The following is a 21,333-nucleotide window of genomic DNA, read 5'->3' as shown; positions in this document are numbered from 1 at the left end:
GCTTATGATAAAAGTCCAGGCCTTTGAGTCACATTTTGCAAAGTGCTTACCACAGGTCATTTGCCCGTGCCGGGGCACTGGACAGAAGAGGGGAGGGAGGGCAAGGGCAGTCCTTTGGCCCTTCCCGTGGCCACCTCTCTCCCCTCTGCACGCATACAGTAGAAGAGGTGACGAAGCGTGCCAGCTTTACTTTTCTCCTTTAACAGAGAAAGTGAAAATGTATCCTCTCTTATCTCTTTTCCTCCCTTTTTAATGAAGACACATCCTCTTCTTCCTTCCCCCCCCCCCCCCCCCCCCCCCCCGCCCCGGTCTTTCTCTTAGAGCCTTTCTACCTTCCAAATAGAAAACACCAAATTTGCTTTACCAAATTAGGTAAAGGGAGTAGCGTGGCTGACTTAGAAAGCATTGTGTGAGTTCTTTCCTTGGTGAGAGAGATTCACCTGCATCTAGCCACAGCTCGTGTCACTTTTATTCCCATGAATTTTCCAGCTGCCGGTTGGGGGAAAGAGGGCTGAGTTGGTAGTCATGAAGTAGCAAGAAGGTGGTTGGCTTCTCCTTGAGATCTCGGCTTCAGTAACACCGCATTGCAGCCAATTGAGCTAACTAGGTGCACTTGTGAGAAGAAAGATTGCGCCTTTGTGGAGCCTTATGCCAAAATTTCTGCATCAACCCCCAGCAACCGAATCTTTTGGGCGTCTTTAGTGAAAGGCCATTTGGAAAATGGACTGTACATGCAGCAAATAGGATTTCAGTTAAATGGTAACATTGGTTTCCAAAAGAGTACCACAGGGGAAGCTAAGCTCTTCAGAGCATGTGTTCATTAAAGATTTGAAGTGGGGTGGGAAGCAATAAAAAAAAAAAAAAAAAAAAAAAGGCCAGTGAGTTCTCTTGTGAGATAGTTTTTTGTTCCTATGAATTGAACACACTCTGAAAAGTTTCAAAAAAGAGACTGGGAAGAATGTATTTGCTTTGATCCAATATGTGGAGGGTTCCCTACTACAAATGCCCCTTAATTTAGAAGCATTATTGAAAAGTCTGTTTGAAAGTACATAAAAATATAATATGTAAATAAGCTCTAATTAGTTATTTCAATTAATTATTTTTTGTCTCTGCTTTGCAGCTCTGTTTTTCTCCCCATAATGTCGCTTGTCAGAGTCTAGCTTTGGCACCCTTGAAAAAGTGTGTTTTCCTAATAGTCGTTATTAAGAAAACACATTTTTTTGCCCTGTTGAAAACATCACAATGATAAAGTAAAATCCAGATTGTGTATCTTTGGGGTGAATTGTTTCAGACATTTTTAGCCCATGGTTTGCTAGTATGACTTTAAAGAAGGAAATTTTACAGTTAATTGAAAGAATAGATGTTTTCTTTTTCAGTAAGTGGCATGTGTTGTTTTTTAGAAAATGAATCTGTATTATGCCACTAGCCTCTACCCTTCTTTCCTGATCATCCTTTGTTCTTTCAATAACAAATACTACATTGGATTTGGAGACTAAAGGTTTTAATTCTAAACCAAATAAGATGCTTCTCAGTGGGGACAATGAGTGCTCTGGAAAAATACTGGTAAAATGAACTCAGGTTGTTTCCACATAGCAAATTTTTTAGAAATTGACTACGAACCTGAAATGTTGATTTTGGAGGCCTAAAACGTAAACTACATGACAAATTATGAGCTTTTCACTTAAGAGTCTGCACACCCTCTGCCCTTGAATAGAGTTGGAATTTTAGAGCATGGAGCCACCTAGAAATCAGGGAGCAATCCTCAGCTTTTACTCACCAGGGTCTATGATGGTAGTTGGCTGGTTGGGGAGAAATGCAGGGCCCTAATCTGGGCCCTAATCCAGATCTACAGAATTGAAGTGTAGGGGTGGGGGAGGGGTCTACATTTTTCACAAACATCTCCAGAAAATTCTGATGGTCACTGAATCTGGCAACCCTTGATTTAGGCTGGCCCCTTTATTTTGCAGTGAGGAAAGCAGGCTTAGAGAGTTCGATGGGTCGAGTTCACGGTGTGTATTAGACAGGAACAGGCTTACTAACTCTAGACCTGTGCTTGTGTATACACCATGTATCCAAAACGTACAGGTATCCTGTATGTATCCTAAGCGTACAGGTAGGTTTAAACCTACTTCTAAGTCATTAGGGGACCTTTCAGCACGGAGAGTAGGAGAGCCTGGTTCCAAATGAGGTATGAAGGTAAAGACACACAATAACTAGGAGTTTATATGCTCTTTTTCTAACCTAAAACCCGAGTGAGCCCTAGCCATGTTCTCTCAGCCCTTTCTGTCTTTGATGAGACTAGTGCACAGCGGGGAGAATGCTTAGCTCGTTTAGTTAACTCATATATTTGAACCTCCAGCATGTTAAACTTTGGACCTGTGTGCCTGATTGATATACACATTTTTAGACCATATTTTAATATTGCTTATGTATATTGCATCTAAGAAATCATAATAAAGTCATTAAAAATTATAGACTGATAAACCCAGTAGTACCCACTAAAGCATATATAAATATCCAGCAAATGCTTACTGATGTTAATTATATCTAATGTCCAAACAACCAAAAAGCTAAAGCGACCCAAATTTATTTTTGCTGTGTTCTGTGGGGAGAGTCAAAACTGTAATGATGACCCTGAATTCCTGCAAGACTGTAATCACTTTCTAAATCATTAGGAAAGACTGCATTTTATTCAGTGTCATTTCAGAGTTAAGTCAGTATGACCATAAACTAATTTTTGGAAACAGCAATATCCCAGCATCTAGGATGTGTTAGGTTCCACTGACTCCTGTTCCATGGTCCATATAGGAACACATGAGTAATGTGTAATTCTTAGAATGGGCAACATATTTTTTATGGGGTTCTTAACAAAAGTACACTGCTTTAAGAGTCAGGTGAGCAGGTTAGGGAGGATCAGTTCTAGGACAGCTATTGGCAATTAAAATCTCTTCATATGTGGGTGTATGTGTGTCAAATAATATTCAGTTTATCATCCTTTCTACATAAACATTTACCAATAGTCTGCTCCATGTAAAGCTCTGTGTTAAGTACTGAGGATAAGAAACAGATTTGAGGAGTTGGAAAAGCACATAAAAAGGCACAGTAGTTTCAGGAAGTGTGTGCTCAATGCCAGATGAGCAATAATGTGGTCAGTGAGTGCAGCAAACAGCATTCCAGTGTTCATAGCCTAGGAATTGTGACGGCGCCTCCGTCCAGCAGAAGCAGCGTGTGTGTTTGGTTCTTCTTTATCTTTCGCACATATCTCATTGCTCAGCCAATCTGAAAAACGGGAGCTTGTTATGATTTTGCTGCTACTCAATAGGAAAGAAATAACCATTCCAGGAAGGAACGGTATGAAGCTTTGGAAGCATAATACAGATACATTTACTTACCATCTTTCAATAAGGACTATGCTTAAAAACACCACTTCTCTTCCTGGAGGATGCACTGTGAAACTGCTTGATTACTGATGCCATTTGATTTGTGATGAAAATGAAAGTCCTGTGAGTTTTTGTGATATTTTCACTCATAGAGTACATGCGAATCACTTTCTTCTTAGGTTAGCAGTTTGTTAAATGTTTGGAGCTCCTTTAATGGAAATGAGGTGTAACGGTAGTAGTATAACATGGTGATGATGACGATGGTGACGATGACGAAGAGTAATCCATTTTATACTCTTATCATGAAATAGGCTTAATGTAAGATCTCTGTGATCAGTATGGTTCTTGATCCAGACATGAAGTGGGCAGCTACATGGAAGGATTTCTGAAATGAAGCAGGACATGAGAAATGTCAGGATCACGTTGCTGTTAGTATAATCATGATCACCTGTTCTGGGCTGCCAGGATTCTGTCCTTTGGCTTGTGATAGGATTTCTATCCTCACCAATAGACGGTGGTTCCTCCGACCTGAAGAAAAAGAATGGCTCCTTTGTGACAGAGCTGAGATTATTACCAGTTCTTCTTAGAGGACCAGGACAGCGCTCAGAGAATCGTGGATTTCCACGGACACGAAAAGGGCCTTAGCGGTGACTTGCAGACAGCCACTGGTTGAATCATGGCAGGATTTGGCAAATTGGAAATCAGAGAAGAGGGTGTTGTGTGAGGAGAAATAATACATGCCAATGTACGAAGGGCGGAGCGAGCACACTGTTTATTTGGGGAATAGTGAGGAGAATTCTCTGATTCCCACTGGAGAGTAGGAGTCAGTAGTTGGAAAGGTGAAATAGGGGCCAATTGAAGGACCAGTTTCTTTTGTAAGGCCACATACTCGTTTTTTGAGTCATTTTTAAATTAGACAAGCTCAGAGTCCAATCCAAACTCCACCTCTTACTGGCTAGGTAACCTCAGACAAATTCTTAACTTGGCTAAAACCATCTCAAAATGTTGTACATGTTAAATAAGATCCTTTAAAAAAATTTTTTAATGTTTATTTTTGACAGAGACAGAGCATGAGTGGGGGAGGGGCAGAGAGAGAGGGAGACACAGAATCCGAAACAGGCTCCAGGCTCTGAGCAGTCAGCACAGAGCCCAACGCGGGGCTCAAACTCACAGACCGCGAGATCATGACCTGAGCCAAAGTCGGATGCTCAACCGACTGAGCCACTCAGGCGCCCCTAAATAAGATCCTTTTATGAGACGCCCCGAGCAACATGCCTGGTGGTGGAAATGGTTTATGAGGAGGAAGTGAGGTGCTGATAGGGGGGTGTAGAGACACTGATCTCCGACAGCTGTGTGCAGAAAACACAGAAGAGACTAGAAACAGGAACAGTTAGGTGCAGGTTATGGCGATCCCTTGGGAGGCGAGGAGGTAGAAGCTATTGGACACATCTATACATGTATTCTCTGGATTTTTCCCCCCCTTTACAGACTTTTATTTGAGGGTTGTATAACCTTGTTCTGTGGTGTTAAAAGTACAGCAGTAATCATGGGCTCTTTCTTCTGCCTTGAACAGGATGCCAGCGATCCATAGGCCTTTCCAACGGGAAAGCCAAGGTGTGCAACTACAGTGGGTGGTATTACTGCAGCAGCTGCCACGTGGATGACAGTTTTCTTATCCCAGCACGCGTAGTCCACAACTGGGACACTTCCAAATATAAGGTAAGCGCAGAGTCTGGGTTTACTTCATGATAGCAGTGGAGGTGTTCACATGTTGTTGTGTGGAGGATAAAGGGAATGATGCAAGAATTTGAAGCAAACTTGACCAGGGAGTCTCACGAAAGCTACGAGATCTTATCCAACGCTTCTCAAAATATCTCACATTTAAAGGTGTCTTAACTATGACTTTTATTAATTTCCTCATTTAAAAAGACATATAGCAGTTTTTTACTTCTGGGCCCTGATAATTAACTGTGGGTGCTAAAAAAGAATTCTGATAGAGAAACAGGCCTCATCATTTTTTATTAGATCTTCTCTCCAAAATCACAACACTCTTGAATATACGAGTGACTTTTGAGGGAAAGGACTTTAAATAATTCAAGATATTTCTTAGAGTAACATTCCTACTCATGTCAAGGTCAGTCTTCCAGAAATCCATCCCCCTGGAACTAGAACCTGGAGAGAAGCTATGAGGACTTCTGGGTAGGGGTCCACATCAAGGAAGAGTGAACTGAGCCACCCTTACACCTTTACCTGGACTGCTGTTTTTTTTTTTTTTTTAATTTTTTAATGTTTTTATCTAATTTTTGAGACCGAGAGAGAGACAGAGCATGAGCAGGGGAGGGGCAGAGAGAGAGGGAGACAGAATCTGAAGCAGGCTCCAGGCTCTGAGCTGTCAGCACAGAGCCTGACGAGGGGCTCGAACTCACAGACTGTGAGATCATGACCTGAGCTGAAGTCGGATGCCCAACCGACTGAGACACCCAGGTGCCCCTATTTATTATTTTTTTAAAGGGAGGAAGTGAGAATCACAGGTATATGCTAACAGCTTTGCAAAGTAGCTGATAACAGCCAGCAGGATATCCCAGAAGTACAAATAGCAGACTTGGTAACTATAAAAATGCAAGTCAATAGAGGAGGAGAGGAAGCCTGAGCACTGGGACACTCCACCTTAAGAGTGTGGGAAAGAGTGGGGTGCCTGGTTGGCTCAGTCGGTTAGGCATCCGACTTTGGCTCAGGTTATGATATCGTGGTTCTTGAGTTTGAGCCCCACGTTGGGCTGTGTGCTGACAGCTGGGAGCCTGGAGCCTGCTTCGGATTCTGTGTCTGTCTTTCTCTCTGCCCCTCCCCTGCTCATGCTCTGTCTCTGTCTCTATCTCTCAAAAATAAACATTAAAAAAAAAAAGTGTAGAAAGGAGAGAAGCAACCAGCAAAGGAGACTGAGGAATGCAGAACGAGGTAGAAGGACCCTAGTGTGTCCAACAAGCCACAGGAAGAATGTGTCTCCAGATCAATTGTGACAGAGGCTGATACATAGATGATGAGATATAAGATGAGCACTGAGAATTGACCATGGGATTTAGGAATGTGGTGGTAATGACTGACCTTGCTGAGAGCAGTTTGAATTGAGCTGTGGGAGTGAAGATCTGATTGGAGTGGGTTTGATATGGAACAGGAGAGAAAGTAGCGACAAGAATAGACAACTCTTGAGAAGTTTGCTGTAAGGGGATGGAGAGAGATGGGGAGTAACTGGAGGAGATGTAAGATCCAATTGGGTTTGATTTTTGTTTTAATGGAAGAAATAACAGCATGTTTTCTATGCTGGTGTGAACTACCAAAGAGAGAATTGCTAGAAGATGTGGTTAAGTGAGAAAGATGGAATCGTGGAGACAACAGGAGGGTTGGTCTTTGCTTGGGGCAGGAAGTAAGAGAAAAGGCAGAGTCTGTGGATGCAGGTGCCAGTGGGTGGCTTAGGGAAGTCCTCTGCCATTTACATCAGTAGCTGTCATCAGATCATTTTATTTCAGCACCCATGATCCTACAGAGGTTAAACACCCAGCCCCAGTCACTCTGGGAAGTGCCTTTACCTTCTATTTCATAGAGATATAGCAGGATTAAGGCAACAGTCCCACCAACCCTTTTATAAACTCATCCACATCTACACCCATCCTCCTTGCCCTCCTTCCAGCCACAGAAGAAACCTCACTCCTATGGAAGGTTTACTCCTTCCTCCTCTGCTCACGATCCTAACTCCTCCATCCGTTTTGCCAAATCTAGTTGACCCTCATCAGTTTCTTGTTCTACTGGACTTGTCTGGGATATAATATTTGACCAGGAATTCTTCTGCCTTGACTTTGAAGATACACCCTTGGTTTTCCTCCTACTTTGAACTCTTTTTTTTCTCAGTCACCTTCTCTGATTCTTTGTCCTCAGCCTATACCTTTAATGTTGCAGTTCCTTAGGGTTGTGTTTTGTTTTCTTTTCCCACTTTATGTTTTATTGCAGTATCTCCTTCTCTTCCATGGTTTTAACTCCCTGATGATTCCTACTTTTATCTTCAGCTCCATTTAAAAAAAAATTTTAATGTTTATTTATTTTTCGGTGGGGGGGGGGGGAGGGCCAGAGAGGAAGGAGGGGTGGAGAGAAGGGGACAGAGGATCCAAAGTGGGCTCTGTGCTGTCAGCTGTCGATGCAGGGCTCGAACTCACAAACCACGAGATCCTGACCTGAGCCGAGATCAGATGCTTAACTGACTGAGCCCCCCAGGCACCCCTCCGGCTCCATTTTTTGCTACTGAAAGGGAGATCTGTGGATTTAATTGCCAAATGACATCTTAGCTCTAGTTTCCAGCCTAGTAGTCTTCAAGATATGTGGATCGTACTGCAGTTGTTAGCTGCGTCGTACTGCAGTCCCACCCATGCATAAATGAGGCAGTAGAACTTGGTAAGTCGAGGAATCTAATCCACTGAAGTAGCCTAGGCTTAGGATTCTTTCATGGTCCCGTGTCCTGCCAGAATAGAGAATTCTGGTATCTGACTGACGAGAAGCTTTTTTCTGATCCTTCTGTCACATCTGCCTTGAATGAACCTTCCAAGCAAAGTGCTTTGTACAAACATAGTCTTTATGGCTGTTTTTATACCTCCTTGCCAGTAGCTGTCTGAGACTTGCTTTCACTGTAACTGTATCACCTGGGAGCGAGGTAAGTGGGGAAGGAACCCATAACTCACCTACCAGTAATTTTTGAAGTCTAAAACAAACATGAAAATTGTAAGAGGCCATTTGGCTGATATCCTTTCTATACCTCTGGGAAGCTCTGTCCCCTGGGCAAGTTAGCCTGTGTTTGAGTGCTCTCATCTGTAACATGAGGACCGTAACACTTCACAGGGTCACTGCAGGTTAAATGGGTTCATGCATGTGAAGTGTTCAGAATAGTGCTAGTACGTAGTGCGTGCCAAATAAGCATTCATTCTTATTATGACTTCTGTATTTACCTACAAAAATCACGTGAATTGGGATAATACAAGACAGGCACTCTGCAAATAACTTTGATAAGCACTTGAAGAGTGGGAGCTGTTGTCACTGCTTTTCTTATGCTCACATTTATGTTGCTCCTCTCTGTGAGCCACCTGGGCACGGGGAACCTGTCTTCGCATAGTTTCTGGCACGTAGTAGGTAAGCAGAGATGTATGCTGAAGGACGGAAGGAACGAGGCCTGTCTCCTGGGCCCCTCCAAACTCGGTACACCCCAAATGGACTTCATCCCCCTCACCACACATCCCTCCGGAATGTCCGTGGCCCCACCCGTCACCACTGCCAGCGCTGGGAGACGTCAGTTAGCAAAACTTTACTCTGGATTCGCACTCTCGAGATCGCGCTCTCTGCTGCACCTTCACTTCCACCTCACGAGTTCACACCTCCGGTGTCACTCCCACGAAGGAGTTTGGTGGCCTTCTGACTGGGCCTCCTGCCTGCAAGTCTTGCCCCAGCAACAGTTCGGAAGATTCTGATCCCACCGTGGGTGAATCTTGTACCCTCTCTTAGACTCGGTGTCTTCACCTTTAGAACGGAGGTGATGATGACGATAACAGCACCTACTTGACAACAGCGCTGTTTGCATAAAAGAATGATTCGCAGAAAGCACCGGGCACCGTGTCTGGCACACAAGTGCTCGATGATGCCAGTTTTTACTAGGACTGTATATGGAAGTCCAAACCTCATAGCCCGACACAAAGACCTTTTGTGATCTCTAGTCCCTGCGCTTCGAGCCGCTTCATGCCCTACCTCCCCGCCCCCATGAGCATCCTCCGTACGGTCTCACTCCTCCTGTTCCTCAGTGCTGCCCTGCCATTGCACACCTCTGGTCTTCCTCTTGCCCTCACTCGGCGTGGCAAACCCTAAGCCTGTCCTAACCCTCACTTCCTCTCGCCCACTTCTTTCCTTCACCTCTCCCAGACAGTTATCATTCTCTCCTCTGCATCTCATACTTGGCACTCTGAATGCAGGCTATAAATATATTTGCCATGCGTGTATTAGATAAAAATGTATTTAGAGGGAAAGGACACTGGTTGACTTTGGTTTAGATTATTTATATTAATCTGCTTAGAGCGGGGCTTTGACAGCTAAGAGAGGTGTAGAGAGAACAAGTGAGGGAGGCAGGCCCAGCCTGGGGTCACCGAGAGCTTGGGCTAGTGGCACCTGCCAACAGACTGTGCCACTTTGGGGAGTTAAAACAGAAGAAGTGGCACTAAATGAGGAGAATTTGAAAATCAGGCACGGCTTACGAAGGTGTGAAGTGGTGGAAGAGATCCAGGTCCGTTTGCACTGAGTTCTAAAAGCCATTGAAACCATCAATTCAGCCATCTCTGACGCTTTCTGTCTTTTCCCCAAAGCAGACGTTTTTGCCTTGCTGGTCATCCACCCCTTGCTGACGGGGTTTGATTTTGAGAGGATGAGTAACTAATTGAAGGTGTTAACGTGTGCTCATTTCATCCATGTTGTACATGAGGAAAACCTCCTTTGTTAGACCTTCCCTCCCAGGTTCTCAGTGGACCAGGGAAGATTTTAAAGCAAGAACAGAGCTGGTCGAGTTTATCTGGATCATCTCCCACTGGCATTAACTATATTCCATTTAGTCCAGCCTGTCTTTGCTCAGACACTGGGACTTAACTTGATGTTTCTAATTGTGAGGATCAATTCAGACCTATCAGTTTCCAAGACCAGACATCATTCTGCTAGATCTGCCTCCTCTCCTTAATAAGAAGTACGTGACTGGCTTGAATATCCATTTAAAAGAGTGAAAAAATGGTTTTGCAGGGCAGAATGAAATCTGTCATCTTAAACATTTCCTTGTCTGCCCTCTGGAGTAATCATGCTCCTAATTATTTTTAAAGCAGGATTTCATCTATTTTCCGGTATACATCCTGCAAATTGAATTGAGCTCCAGGATTACCCAGCAGCTAAACCTTATCCTCGAGTTCTGTAGCCATTTTCTAATGAAATTCTGTTTGAAGATAACTTTCCTCCTGCTCTCTGCCCTCCCATTCAAAAATATCAAGCATGACAAAGAGGTGGTAAGGACCTCAGACTTGGCCTCGGCTCTTCCCAAATAGTTCCCTTCTGTTGTGCTTTTAAAAAATATTTTTGTGTCCTAGCCTGAATATTCACATTCCATTTAGCTAGGGGTTTTCCATGTTACATAAACTATTTCCTATCTCTACATCTTGAGAGGCATTCAAGGCAAGCTGGACTGCCCTTGCTGAGCTAGAGAGCAGCTCACTGATGGGAAAAACCACATTTTCAGAGTCATTTGGAGATTTTGTGAACAAATTGCAATTAACCTTAAGATCTCCTGATTCCTTCTCCATTAGCCCCAGTGCTCGTTTTAAGAGGACCAAGAGGTATTATGGTTGGGATTGATTTGAGTAAGACTTTCTTCATGATTTTTTACAATAAACATGGGGGAAAATGCAGGAAGGAAACCTTATACCAAAGCAATAAATGGTCATTGTACTGTGGTAACAGTGTGAGTGATCTATTTTTTTTCCCTTTCCTGATTTCATTCTCCAAGTTTTCAGTAATAGGACTGTCACTTTTATTTTTAAAACTTCAGCTGTCATTTAACTCTATATATTCTACTTCAGAAAATACATATTAGATATTTGGCTTTTTTAATGCCTCAGAATTATGGCTATAAATAGGATTGTTGGGTCCTGTGATAACATCCGTGGGCTTTAATGTGGTATAGAAGGTACTTTTCCACCAAGAAATTGCCTTGCACTGCTGTACTTTTATTCTTTTTTTCACATATAATACACTTCCACAAATTTTAAGATTCACAAATACAAAGGGCACGCATACATAAATAATCTCACTCCCACCTACACTGTTCTTCCCGCTGGCATCCGAATTACTCTTTTCTTGTGTATCTTTCCAGAGGTATTTTCTGTCCTTTTTTACCCAACAGTGGCAATTTGATGATCTACATGCTGCTCTGGGACAGCTTTCCATTTAGATCATATCACTCTTCCTGGGCTTGCTTGCTATTTTTTTTTTTTTATAGCCACTCTGTATTCTATCATGAATTTTACATGTTTTTACACATGACAATCTACATGACAATGACATGATTTTGTTTTTCAAGCTTTTGCTATTACAGGTAGTGATTCAAAGAATAACTTTATATATCATTTTGCATCTAAGTTCTTCCATTCACCGGTGAGACGGAGGACACCTTCCTAGATGTAGTTTGTACATTTTTGAGTTTGGTGCATATTCTGAATTGTCCTCAATCAGGGTTGTGTCCTACACTTTTACCTGTATCTTCTTGCATGCACCTTCCTTTCCTCAGAGCCAAGATGCCAGCTGTCACTTCTGTTGTGACTGTGCTGCTTCAAGCTGTCTTTCCCCTTTTCTACTTTCTGAACTCTAAATATGTTGTAAACTCAATATGTTGTCTAAGTAGCCAAGCTGTTCTAAGTGTGTGTAAAGTAATAAGAGTGTATGGTTCAGAGCACTGTAGAACACTCATTCGTTTCTTCAAGTATTTATTGAACACCCACCATGCTTACCGTTCCAGGCACTGGGGACACAGTCTCTGCCTTGTGAATGCTCATATCCCAATGGAGGGAGAAAGACCGTAAACAAATACACAAATAAGTGACTTCTACATAAATGAATTGTTACTGGACTTTATTTTTTGCTTTAGGATTAAAAACAAATGGCTAGCATACCGCCAAATTACATCATAGGTTAGTCTCCCTCTGTAGCCCCCCTGCCTTTGTATTTGGGGAAAGAGAAGGACAGAATATGGACAGGGATCACCTCTTCTAAGGAGTGATGAGTAGACAGTTTATAGTAGAGTTATTAAAAAATAAAAACTGTGAACTTAAGGGGCACCTGGGTGGCTCAGTCGGTTAAGCGGCCGACTTCGGCTCAGGTCACGATCTCGCGGTCCGTGAGTTCGAGCCCTGCGTCGTGCTCTGTGCTGACCACTCAGAGCCTGGAGCCTGTTTCGGATTCTGTGTCTCCCTCTCTCTCTGCCCCTCCCCCGTTCATGCTCTGTCCCTCTCTGTCTCAAAAATAAATAAACATTAAAAAAAACAAACAAAAAAAACTGTGAACTTAAATAGTGCTACCAAGCATAGGACAGAGTATCCAGAGATCTGAGCTCTGGCTCTAAGTTCTGCCACAAAATGACTGCAGATAAGTCACTTAAGGTCTCTGGATTCAGTGTTTTTTTTTTTGTTTTTTTTTTTTTTCTACTAAGGATAGGTAATGGATTAATTCAGCATTTCTCAAAATATGTTCCATGGAGCATTAACAAGTTCTGTGCTTGTTAATAGGTGTTACTCAAAAAGAGAGTTCTATAGGAGGGCCACAGCTAGGCCAACGCTACAGCTGGAACAGGGCCCCTCAGGAGAACGCAGCCCTGGGGGCTCACAGCGTGGCAAGATGGAAGGAATTAGAGAAAGAGGCCCCTTCCTCTGGTGGGGAAGCAGGGCCCAGCCTGCATTTCGTCTCCCACCGCCCTCTGCACAAGGCCTGCACAACATTAAAAAGCTGCCTTGTCTATAGTCAAATAGGTTTGGGAGATTGCTGGCCTGAGCACGTTAAGCAGACACGATATCCGAAAGCTTTCATAGGCTAACATGCTACCCTTTGAATCACCAAGTGAAGAAGGTAGTGTGTGGCATTTTTCCTGTTGGACCTCAGAACACTATTGTTGTGGGACTAGTATTCTTTGGAACACAGAAAAACTGGACTAGGTTGTGTTTACCAGTTGTTATTCTAAAAGTGTGTTCTCATCAATCCATTTTCCTCCCTTAACAAAAACTGAAGTCCTCACAACCCCCACCTCCACCACATCACCTCCAAATTGGTGTCTATCGTTAAACATTCCCTTTGCTCCATCGCTCTATTACCCGGGGCTATTTTTGTGGGGGAACATACCAGGACACCATTCCAGAACCTCTCTCTCAGAATTACGTAAACCTGAACAACATTCGAGAACATTAAGAGGTAGCTGCCACCTGCTTAACAAAAGGCTTTTAAATTTATACCAATGATGCTTCCTGCTCACATAACCAATATGTTTATAAATACACTTTGATGTGTGAGGTGTGGAGGAGAACCGTTTCTACCTCGACTTCGTCCTCCTCCTCAGCTCTTGAATCCTGTAGACCACAACACTGTGAAGGGAGAACCAGTTCACAAACTGCAACAAAATCACAGTCACTGACTTGAGTTCGTCTAGCTTAAATTAGTCTGTTCGTAAGCTTCAAAAGCTCTGGAAAGAAATTATATTAATATTAGTAAACATTAAATATTATTTAGTAAAAAATTAAAAAGTCAGTAGGTTTGAAAAATGAACTTATTAACCCTATAAAAGTTGTTTCTAATGTGAATGGAGTGGGATCACTAAAGACAATACCAACCAAAACCATTTTTTAAAAACGTATTGGGTCCATCTATCTGCCTCTGTGAGCTGAGTTTTTATATCCATCCAAAACAACGCTCAGGCTTCTCATGGTTTTCGTAATTTGGTTGGCAAGAAATAGGACAGTAGCTCTTAGGTGGGGATATATTTGGTGTTCACGGACAATTTATGTAATATTTCTATTAATAGCAAAGAAACTTCTCCTCACAAACTTTATGGTTTCCTTCCCTAAGTAACTATATATTTAACATGTTCTTTTTTAAAAAGCATTCTAATTACAGTTGAGTTTGAAAGTGGAATCCTTAGACCAGTATGCAGGGTGGTTTAGAACTTAGGAAATCAGTGGGGATACAGCACTCTATTTTGCAAAAATAGCATTTTATACCGAATTTTGTAGTTCTTTCAAAAATTCCCTTACCGGTGTAAGTGGTTGATTATCAGAAGTGAGCATGTGCTCAGCCGTGCTGCCGAAACCTCCCTCAGCCTTGCAAGGGTTTGTTCACCTACCCAGGCAGCCGCGGTCCCAGTTTGCTCCGTATTCTTAACACTGGTTAATAACTTTGTGAAGCAGTGCCTTAGACATCATCGAAACTAGCTCTGTTTTTGTTTTTAGTAATTCCAGCTTATGAACGCTCATGTCGCTAGCTGCTCTCCCATTTGTCTCACTGCTTTTACTGTCTCTGTAAAAGACTCCCTCCCCACCCCCCCCACCCCCAACCTTTTTAGGCTTAAGTACCACCTGAAGAGAGAAGCCTTTTCAGGCCTGGGAGACTGGCCAGTGCCCTTTGTCCTTCTGTTCACCTACTAAAAGGTAGCATTGTTAACCTAATTCAGCAGGTCCCTGACTCAGTATAAACACTGCTCAACAGAGCCAGAAAGACTAATTGAATTGTACAATACATCATTTTTCAGCAACAGTTTCAAGGGGACTGTACTTCATTTCCCAGAACACCATCGTGTTTCCCTCGTTTAAGATATTTAAATATGGCACATATTTAACCATGATAAATCAAATATTTGAACCCAATTCTGTCTGTCTCCACCGAACCTTGAGCTACACGAGGACAGGGCCATGCCTGTTGTACTCTCCACTAATGCCTGCTATGGGATCTGGCACGTACCTGTGTCTCTATGCCTCAAGTGAGGCATTCTGTATCCTTGTCAGTTGTTATTTCCAGTCTGGTTAAATAGAGGTTTTGGCTAATTCTAGGGCCTCTTTGTGAGCTGATTTGCAGAGACTGTAAACTTCACCACGTTTGTAACTGCAGGGCCCCCAAAGGATCACACAACAGGTACCTCAAAAATAATTGCTAATAGGGAAAAAAAATGGGACACTTACTGGGGAAAAAAAAAAACCATTGATGCCTTTTTATATATATATATCTCTATAAGGAATGGAAACTTTTATATGAGCTTTATTTTCTATTACAAAATATTAAATGTCATAAATGTGCTTTAATCAGCATACAGTAGCCATATCACCTATTCATATTGGTGGGTTTTCTTGCTTGTATCTACTTGTGGTAGTCTCTGTGCCACCCTTGCCCACCAAGTGAATTTCTGTTTATCTTTCTAGACCTTGAGGCAGTGTGGCCTGCTTTGCCAGCGGCTCCCTTCCCCCCAGGATAATTGATTTCTCCTTCCTTTAAGCTACCAGTGGACCTCATCCATATTTCTTTTGTAGTAGAGAACAGGCTATATGCGACATGTAGTTCTTGTTTTAAATATTTATCCCCGGGGCTCCTGGGTGGCTCAATCGGTTAAGTGTCCGATTTCAGATCAGGTCATGATCTCACAGTTGGTGAGTTCAAGCTCCATGTCAGGCTCTGTGCTGATAGAGCGGATAGCCCTCTCTTTGCCCGACTCTCTCTCATAAATAAATAAAGCATTTTAAAAATAAATAAATATTTATCTCTTATACTACGTAGTGAGTCCCTTGAGGGTGAGGACTGTACCCTATTTATCTTCATTAATAAACTTCTAGTCTGGAATGTAAAGCATAGTGGATTTTCAGTTTTCTTTTTAGTAAGCAAAATCGTTTTTCTAATGTTGAATTCTATCCTTATTCCCAGTACCAGAGCAGTTTTCCTGGAAGCTTTTTAGAGAGGTTTTACCCTCCCAAGTAGAAACTAAGCCAACTCTGCACATCACTAGCCAGTCCACATCTCAGTATCAGCAAATTGGTAAAGATTCTCCCAAATTACCCACTTCTTATCCATTATTTAAACTACTCCCTCTGTATCTCAGATGCATTGCATTTCTACTCTTTCTAATGACAAGGAAATCTTAAAATCAACTTGCATAGTCTTGGTGTTTACCACCAGAATTGGATATAGAATTGGAAGGATATATTAGTCTGTCAGCCCAAGCTCAAAGTTATTCTAAGAGCAACTCCTTTCTGCTCACTAAAGTGTTTTTTGAGCCTGTTTTCTATGCAAATTATCCTGCATAAATAATATCCTTTAAAGCTATCCTTTTTATTCCTTTTGAATTTTGTAATATGTACATGATTTACCTATATTTTGATGGCTACTTATAAAAGTGGTATAGAATATACATGTATGTAGTTTTTAAAATTAAGTCTGTTTAGAATCTTCATTTTTTTTTTTTTTTTAAATTTTGAGATGACTGTAGATTCCCAGGAAGTTGCATAGATAGTAAAGAGAGGTCCCATGTACCTTTCATCCAGTGTGTCCCATTGGTTACATCTTAGATCACTGTGGTACAATATCCACAAATCGGGAAGCCTACGTGGTATCTTGAGTCTGTATAGTTCTGTGTCATTTTATCTCATGTAGATTCATGTAATCACCACCATAATCAAGATACATAATTAATGGATTCCTTTCAATGCAACGGTTACTTCTACATGTTTCTGGAAGAGAGAAAGAAAGCCACAATTTATATTTAGTTAAGCTATGGGCTTTTGCTCGTGGCTCGCTCGGAAAGTAATGTGACTTTGGCCTTTCAACTCTGGTTCCTAGTTTGAGGAGGTGTGGAAAACTGGATGGTTCCCCAGACTGACTGAGGAAGTTTATCTTGTAGGTATCTAAGCAAGCCAAAGAGTTTCTGGAGTACGTGTACGAAGAGCCCCTGATCGACATCCAGCAGGAGAACCCGATGCTGTACCGCCACGCCGAGCCGCTGGCCACCGTGGTGCGGCTGCGGCAGCGGCTGAAATCGCTGCGAGCCTATTTGTTCAGCTGCCGGGCCGCCGTGGCCGAGGATCTGCGCCGCAGGTAGGTCACAGATGGCAGGCGGCTCCGGTTTGCTTTCCTCTCACCGCCCTGGGAGGGTGGTTAGAGGACCTCCCTGGCCTTTCCAGTGGGCACCGTCTTCTGTGACTCTTGCTCCCGGCTCATCTTTGACATTTTTCCTCCAAAGTCCTCTAAGTTGAGCCAAGAAAAATGAAAGTAATAGCTCAGCGTAATTGAAGGCGTTCCAGCCATGGAACTAGTTGCCACAACAGTGAAGACTTCTCCTACCCATAGACGAACTCGAGGGGATGATCACAGGAGTGTCTTCATTGATCACTTATGTAGCACTTTTCACTTTTCCTGGTTTTATTTGTGAAATGAGCATGTTTGAACTATTCCATAAAGACGTTTTTCAGTGGAAATAAGTGGTTATTCACATCTTACTTTCCATCCAGAAACAAGATGATGCCAGGGGTAGAGCCTGGGATTAAGATGCACCGGCCCAGGATTCTGCCTTTTCATGTCACCGTTTGTGCAGGCTGGTTTTCCATAGGGCAGTTATCTCCGAGTTCACAGAGCACACAAGTCCATGCCAGGTTCAGATCCTGAGAATAAAACTGAAGTTAAAATATGCCTGCTCTCATCAAATTCCTTCTTTTACAGTTAGATTTTATTAGCATTTCAAGTCTCACCCTTGGCACATACGAACTAGCTTACACTTGAAATAATTGTTGATGGTGTTCGTAGGTCCCTGAAAATACCTTTTAATGTTTTAATGGAAATGACCAAAAGCATACCTTAGTCATGGTTTCTGGAGGGGAGCCTACATGCAAAAGAACCTTTGGAAAGCATTAAAGTGATACGGTTTGTTATTTGAGATCTAGTTAGATCCAAAGAAATGGACGTAACCCCCAGGCATCTGAAGAAGACATCTTAAAAAGAACTAAATGTAGATAGTGAGGAGTACATAATATCATAATATCTAGACAAGCCCTCATAAAATAATAATGAAAAGGCAGCTGCCATAAAGCAAAACACTTCTCAGTGGTAGTCATTCTATTACCTAGTTTTTCAAAAAGCACTAGAAAAAGGTCAGGTTTTATTCTTGTAAAGTCTAGGCAGATCTTAATTTTAAAAGATCGGGGCTTTCCCTGAAAGGCAATAGGATTATAGGTCCAACTAAACTAGATACAAGATTTGTAATGTTCAAAGTATGTTTGTTCTATCATTTTCACTCTCGGCTTAGTTCAGAGCTAGTTTTTCTTTGCCTGTATTTTTAGACAATATTAAAATCTACACATGGGAATCATGTGAGGTACCTTTCTGGGACAGTGTTTTGCTTTGGATAAATATGTCACATCAGGACATACGTTTAGAAATTAAACAGATTCTGTCTTCATTTGGATGACTAAGAATACCTTTGCTGTTCCCGCAGTCTGGTGGTTTACTGCCATGCCTACCCCTTATGGCCAGACCACCAGGAAAGGAATAGAAGTTCTAGAAAGGAGGCATTCCCAGGGCTGTGAGAATGAAGACAGCAGCCTTTCTTCCTTTCCTGTCATTTTTCTTTCCTCACTTGTCCATGACCCTTATGTAGTGCAGTTCCTGGCACCAGACAGGCATTCAGCAAGTACTGAACGGATAGATGGAAGGAGGGAGGGATAGACAGGTGTCTACTATGCTGTCACTCTAAACCACTGAACAATGGCTGGTAGCCCAGTTTTGAGGAAGGAGTCAATCTTCTGGTTTTATTTCTTCCTTAGGTGTCCGTTAGCACAGTGTCTGACCCATCTGAAACCCTCAGAAATAGTTGTTGAATGAATGAGCAAACGAACTAAAAAACAAAGAAGTAAAGAAAAATTTAGTTGGTTTTGTTTTGGAGATCAGTCTCAAATCTTTCTTCTCCGTTTCACTTCCAATGTACCACCCTGGTTTGGAGTCTCAGGACAATTGCAGTGTCTCTCTCCCGTTGAACCTTCGCATCAGGCAAATTATTAAATACAAGTATGGAGTTCAAGATCTGTACAACTCTCATCCAGTATATTGTTCTACTCTCACGTATCCTGGGATGATTTAACTCTTTAATGCATTCTGTTGTGGGAATTGGTTTTTCCAATGGAACTGCTTATAATAGTGCATATACATAGTAAGCACTCAATAAATACTATTATTCATACTGTTTTATTATCCTAGAGTGTTCTTGTCTCTGGCTTTAGAAATCTTTGTTTAAAGTTTCCACTTAAAAGCCACCCCTGATGCTCTGTCTACTGGACTCAGCCCCTCCTGCTCCTATGTCAGGAGAGCAGTGAGCCAGAGGAAGTGGTTTGGAGCACTGACCCTGGGTATGGGGCCTGAAGTTCCTGGGTATGTGATGCACACTTACTCATGCAGTTGTTGTACAAAGATGAGTGGAGCAGGAGGTTCCCTAAGACCAAAGAATGAGATTCCTACGGAACTCTAGAGGAGGCACATTGATTTTTCTTTTTAAAAATTTGTTCTTTGTTTCTGTACGCTTATATGCTATGAAGATAATGGAGGGGGGCCCCTGGGTGGCTCAGTCGGTTAAGCCTCTGACTTCGGCGCAGGTCATGATCTTGCATTTGTGGGTTTGAGCCCTACATCAGGCTCTGTGCTGACAGCTCCGAGCGTGGAGCCTGCTTCAGATTCGGTGACTCCCTCTCTCTCTGCCCCTCCCCACTTTCATTCTGTCTCTCTCAAAAATAAACATTAAAAAAAATATTAAGGGGCACCTGGGTGGCTCAGTTGGTTAAGGGTCCGACTTCGGCTCAGGTCATGATCTCACGGTTTGTGAGTTCGAGTTCCGCGCCATGCTCTGTGCTGACAGCTCGGAGCCCGGGGCCTGCTTCGGATTCTGTGTCTCCTCCTCTCTCTGCCCCTCCCATGCTCACGCTCTGTCTCTCAATAATAAATAAACATTTAAAAAAAATTTTTTTAAATATATTAAAAAAATAAACCCCAAACACTGTTACCATGTCTTCCCACCTTGGCACAGAGAAAAGCATACCAGCAGCAAGAAGTACTTCTAGCTTCTGGTGGGGGGTGGGGGAGGGAGGAGGCTGTTATGGGGAGCTGTTCTCTCTCTGTTTTGAAGTAGGACTATTTCGTGAAGCGGGTCTAAGATGTTCTGGGCTGCTGGTACTCCTCGCAGCAGGGCCTTACTTAATGTCAGCTCTGCCTTTTTTGAGTGTGCTCTAAATAACCATCACCCACCTAATAACTAAATTCCTGTCACCAGAGGCCATCGGTTACCTACCTTTTACCTTTATAAGGAATCTGACGTTTTAAAAACAAAATTAGCCAGCCCTGCACCTTTGATTAGAGATGATAAACTTATCTAGAAGTAATGTGTAAAGTTCCCTTTGTTTCACTTGGAGGCACAACATTTAAAGTGGAATATAAACATAAGAACCTACTGGATACAACTAATCTTATATAATCTTGATAGGATTTAAAGGAGGGAGGAGTTGGTGTGCAATAGGGGAACGAAAGAGAGCAAGAGAAGCCAGTTCTTACCCAGTTGTAAAAGGCATTCTCTCCCTGCCTGGTTTTTACCTCGGTACAGGAGTAGCCATTAATCTTCAGCAAGTAGGCCCAACATGCTGAAGACCTGTCAACGCCATATAAACAGAAGAAAGCAAACTGTTAATATTGCTGTCGTGAGAAAACTGAAAACAGACTGATTAATCGTACTGGTGCTCCCCCTGCCAGGGAGCTGACTTGGGTCGTCCCCTTATTAGGGAAGTCACAGTTTGCTTTTAGGCCTTTCATTATAATGGCCGCCCGGTCTTCATCCTCAGTGTTCTTGTTCTTGTTGTTAAATGAATGCCTTGTTCTTGAACCCATACCGCAAATCTTGACTGGCAAGGATGATTAGTTTAGAAAAAGTCAGTGTCTTCCATGAAGTCTAAAATGTTTACAGTGCTGACAGTTCACTGTTTCTGAGGAGTCCCAGATGGTGACCCTGTTGGATTGGTTCAAGGCCTAGTTAACTTTTCATGAGAAGAATTGTTTATAGTGTCCACACATGAAGGTACATGAAGAACTCTCTGAAAAATCTTAGCACTCTGAGGACACAGCCACATCAGCAGCGATAGGGAAGTGTTTGGGAGGGACCCTAAGAACTGGTAGAGGGTCTCAGCCCTGTATATTCCGCTGCACACAGGAACAGTAGGATGTGTGTAAATCACCTGTCACAAATGAGTGTCTTGGGCCCAAATTTGGCCTAGAGACATGTTTTGTTTGCCCTTTCAGGGATGGTCTCCTTGACTTTTAAATTGGTGGAACAGTTGCTAACATTTAAATA

At 42.5% G+C, this 21,333-nt stretch overlaps 1 protein-coding gene across 28 annotated transcripts in view; it reads left to right on the top strand.

Moving 5' to 3' along the window:
* Positions 1-21,333, top strand: part of PLEKHM3 (pleckstrin homology domain containing M3) — a 196,807-nt gene that overhangs the window by 69,801 nt on the left and 105,673 nt on the right. For 26 of the 28 annotated variants that reach the window (XR_006205673.1, XR_006205671.1, XR_006205670.1 and 23 more), the window contains 2 exons: positions 4,954-5,099; positions 16,858-17,051. Coding sequence is in view for 23 of the 28 variants with exons in the window: in XM_042949931.1 (XP_042805865.1) it covers positions 4,954-5,099; positions 16,858-17,051 (340 nt within the window). In the remaining 5 variants the exon portion in view is untranslated. Of the gene's footprint in view, positions 1-4,953; positions 5,100-16,857; positions 17,052-17,196; positions 19,586-21,333 lie in introns of those variants that run through there. The other 2 variants (XM_042949951.1, XM_042949955.1) reach the window with 2 other exon arrangements.

The sequence above is a fragment of the Panthera leo genome, chromosome C1 (assembly GCF_018350215.1).
Source record: "Panthera leo isolate Ple1 chromosome C1, P.leo_Ple1_pat1.1, whole genome shotgun sequence".
In the NCBI taxonomy this organism is placed as follows: Eukaryota; Metazoa; Chordata; class Mammalia; order Carnivora; family Felidae; genus Panthera; species Panthera leo.
Note: the sequence above shows the minus strand (reverse complement) of the source record. Positions and strands in the feature narration are given on the sequence as shown.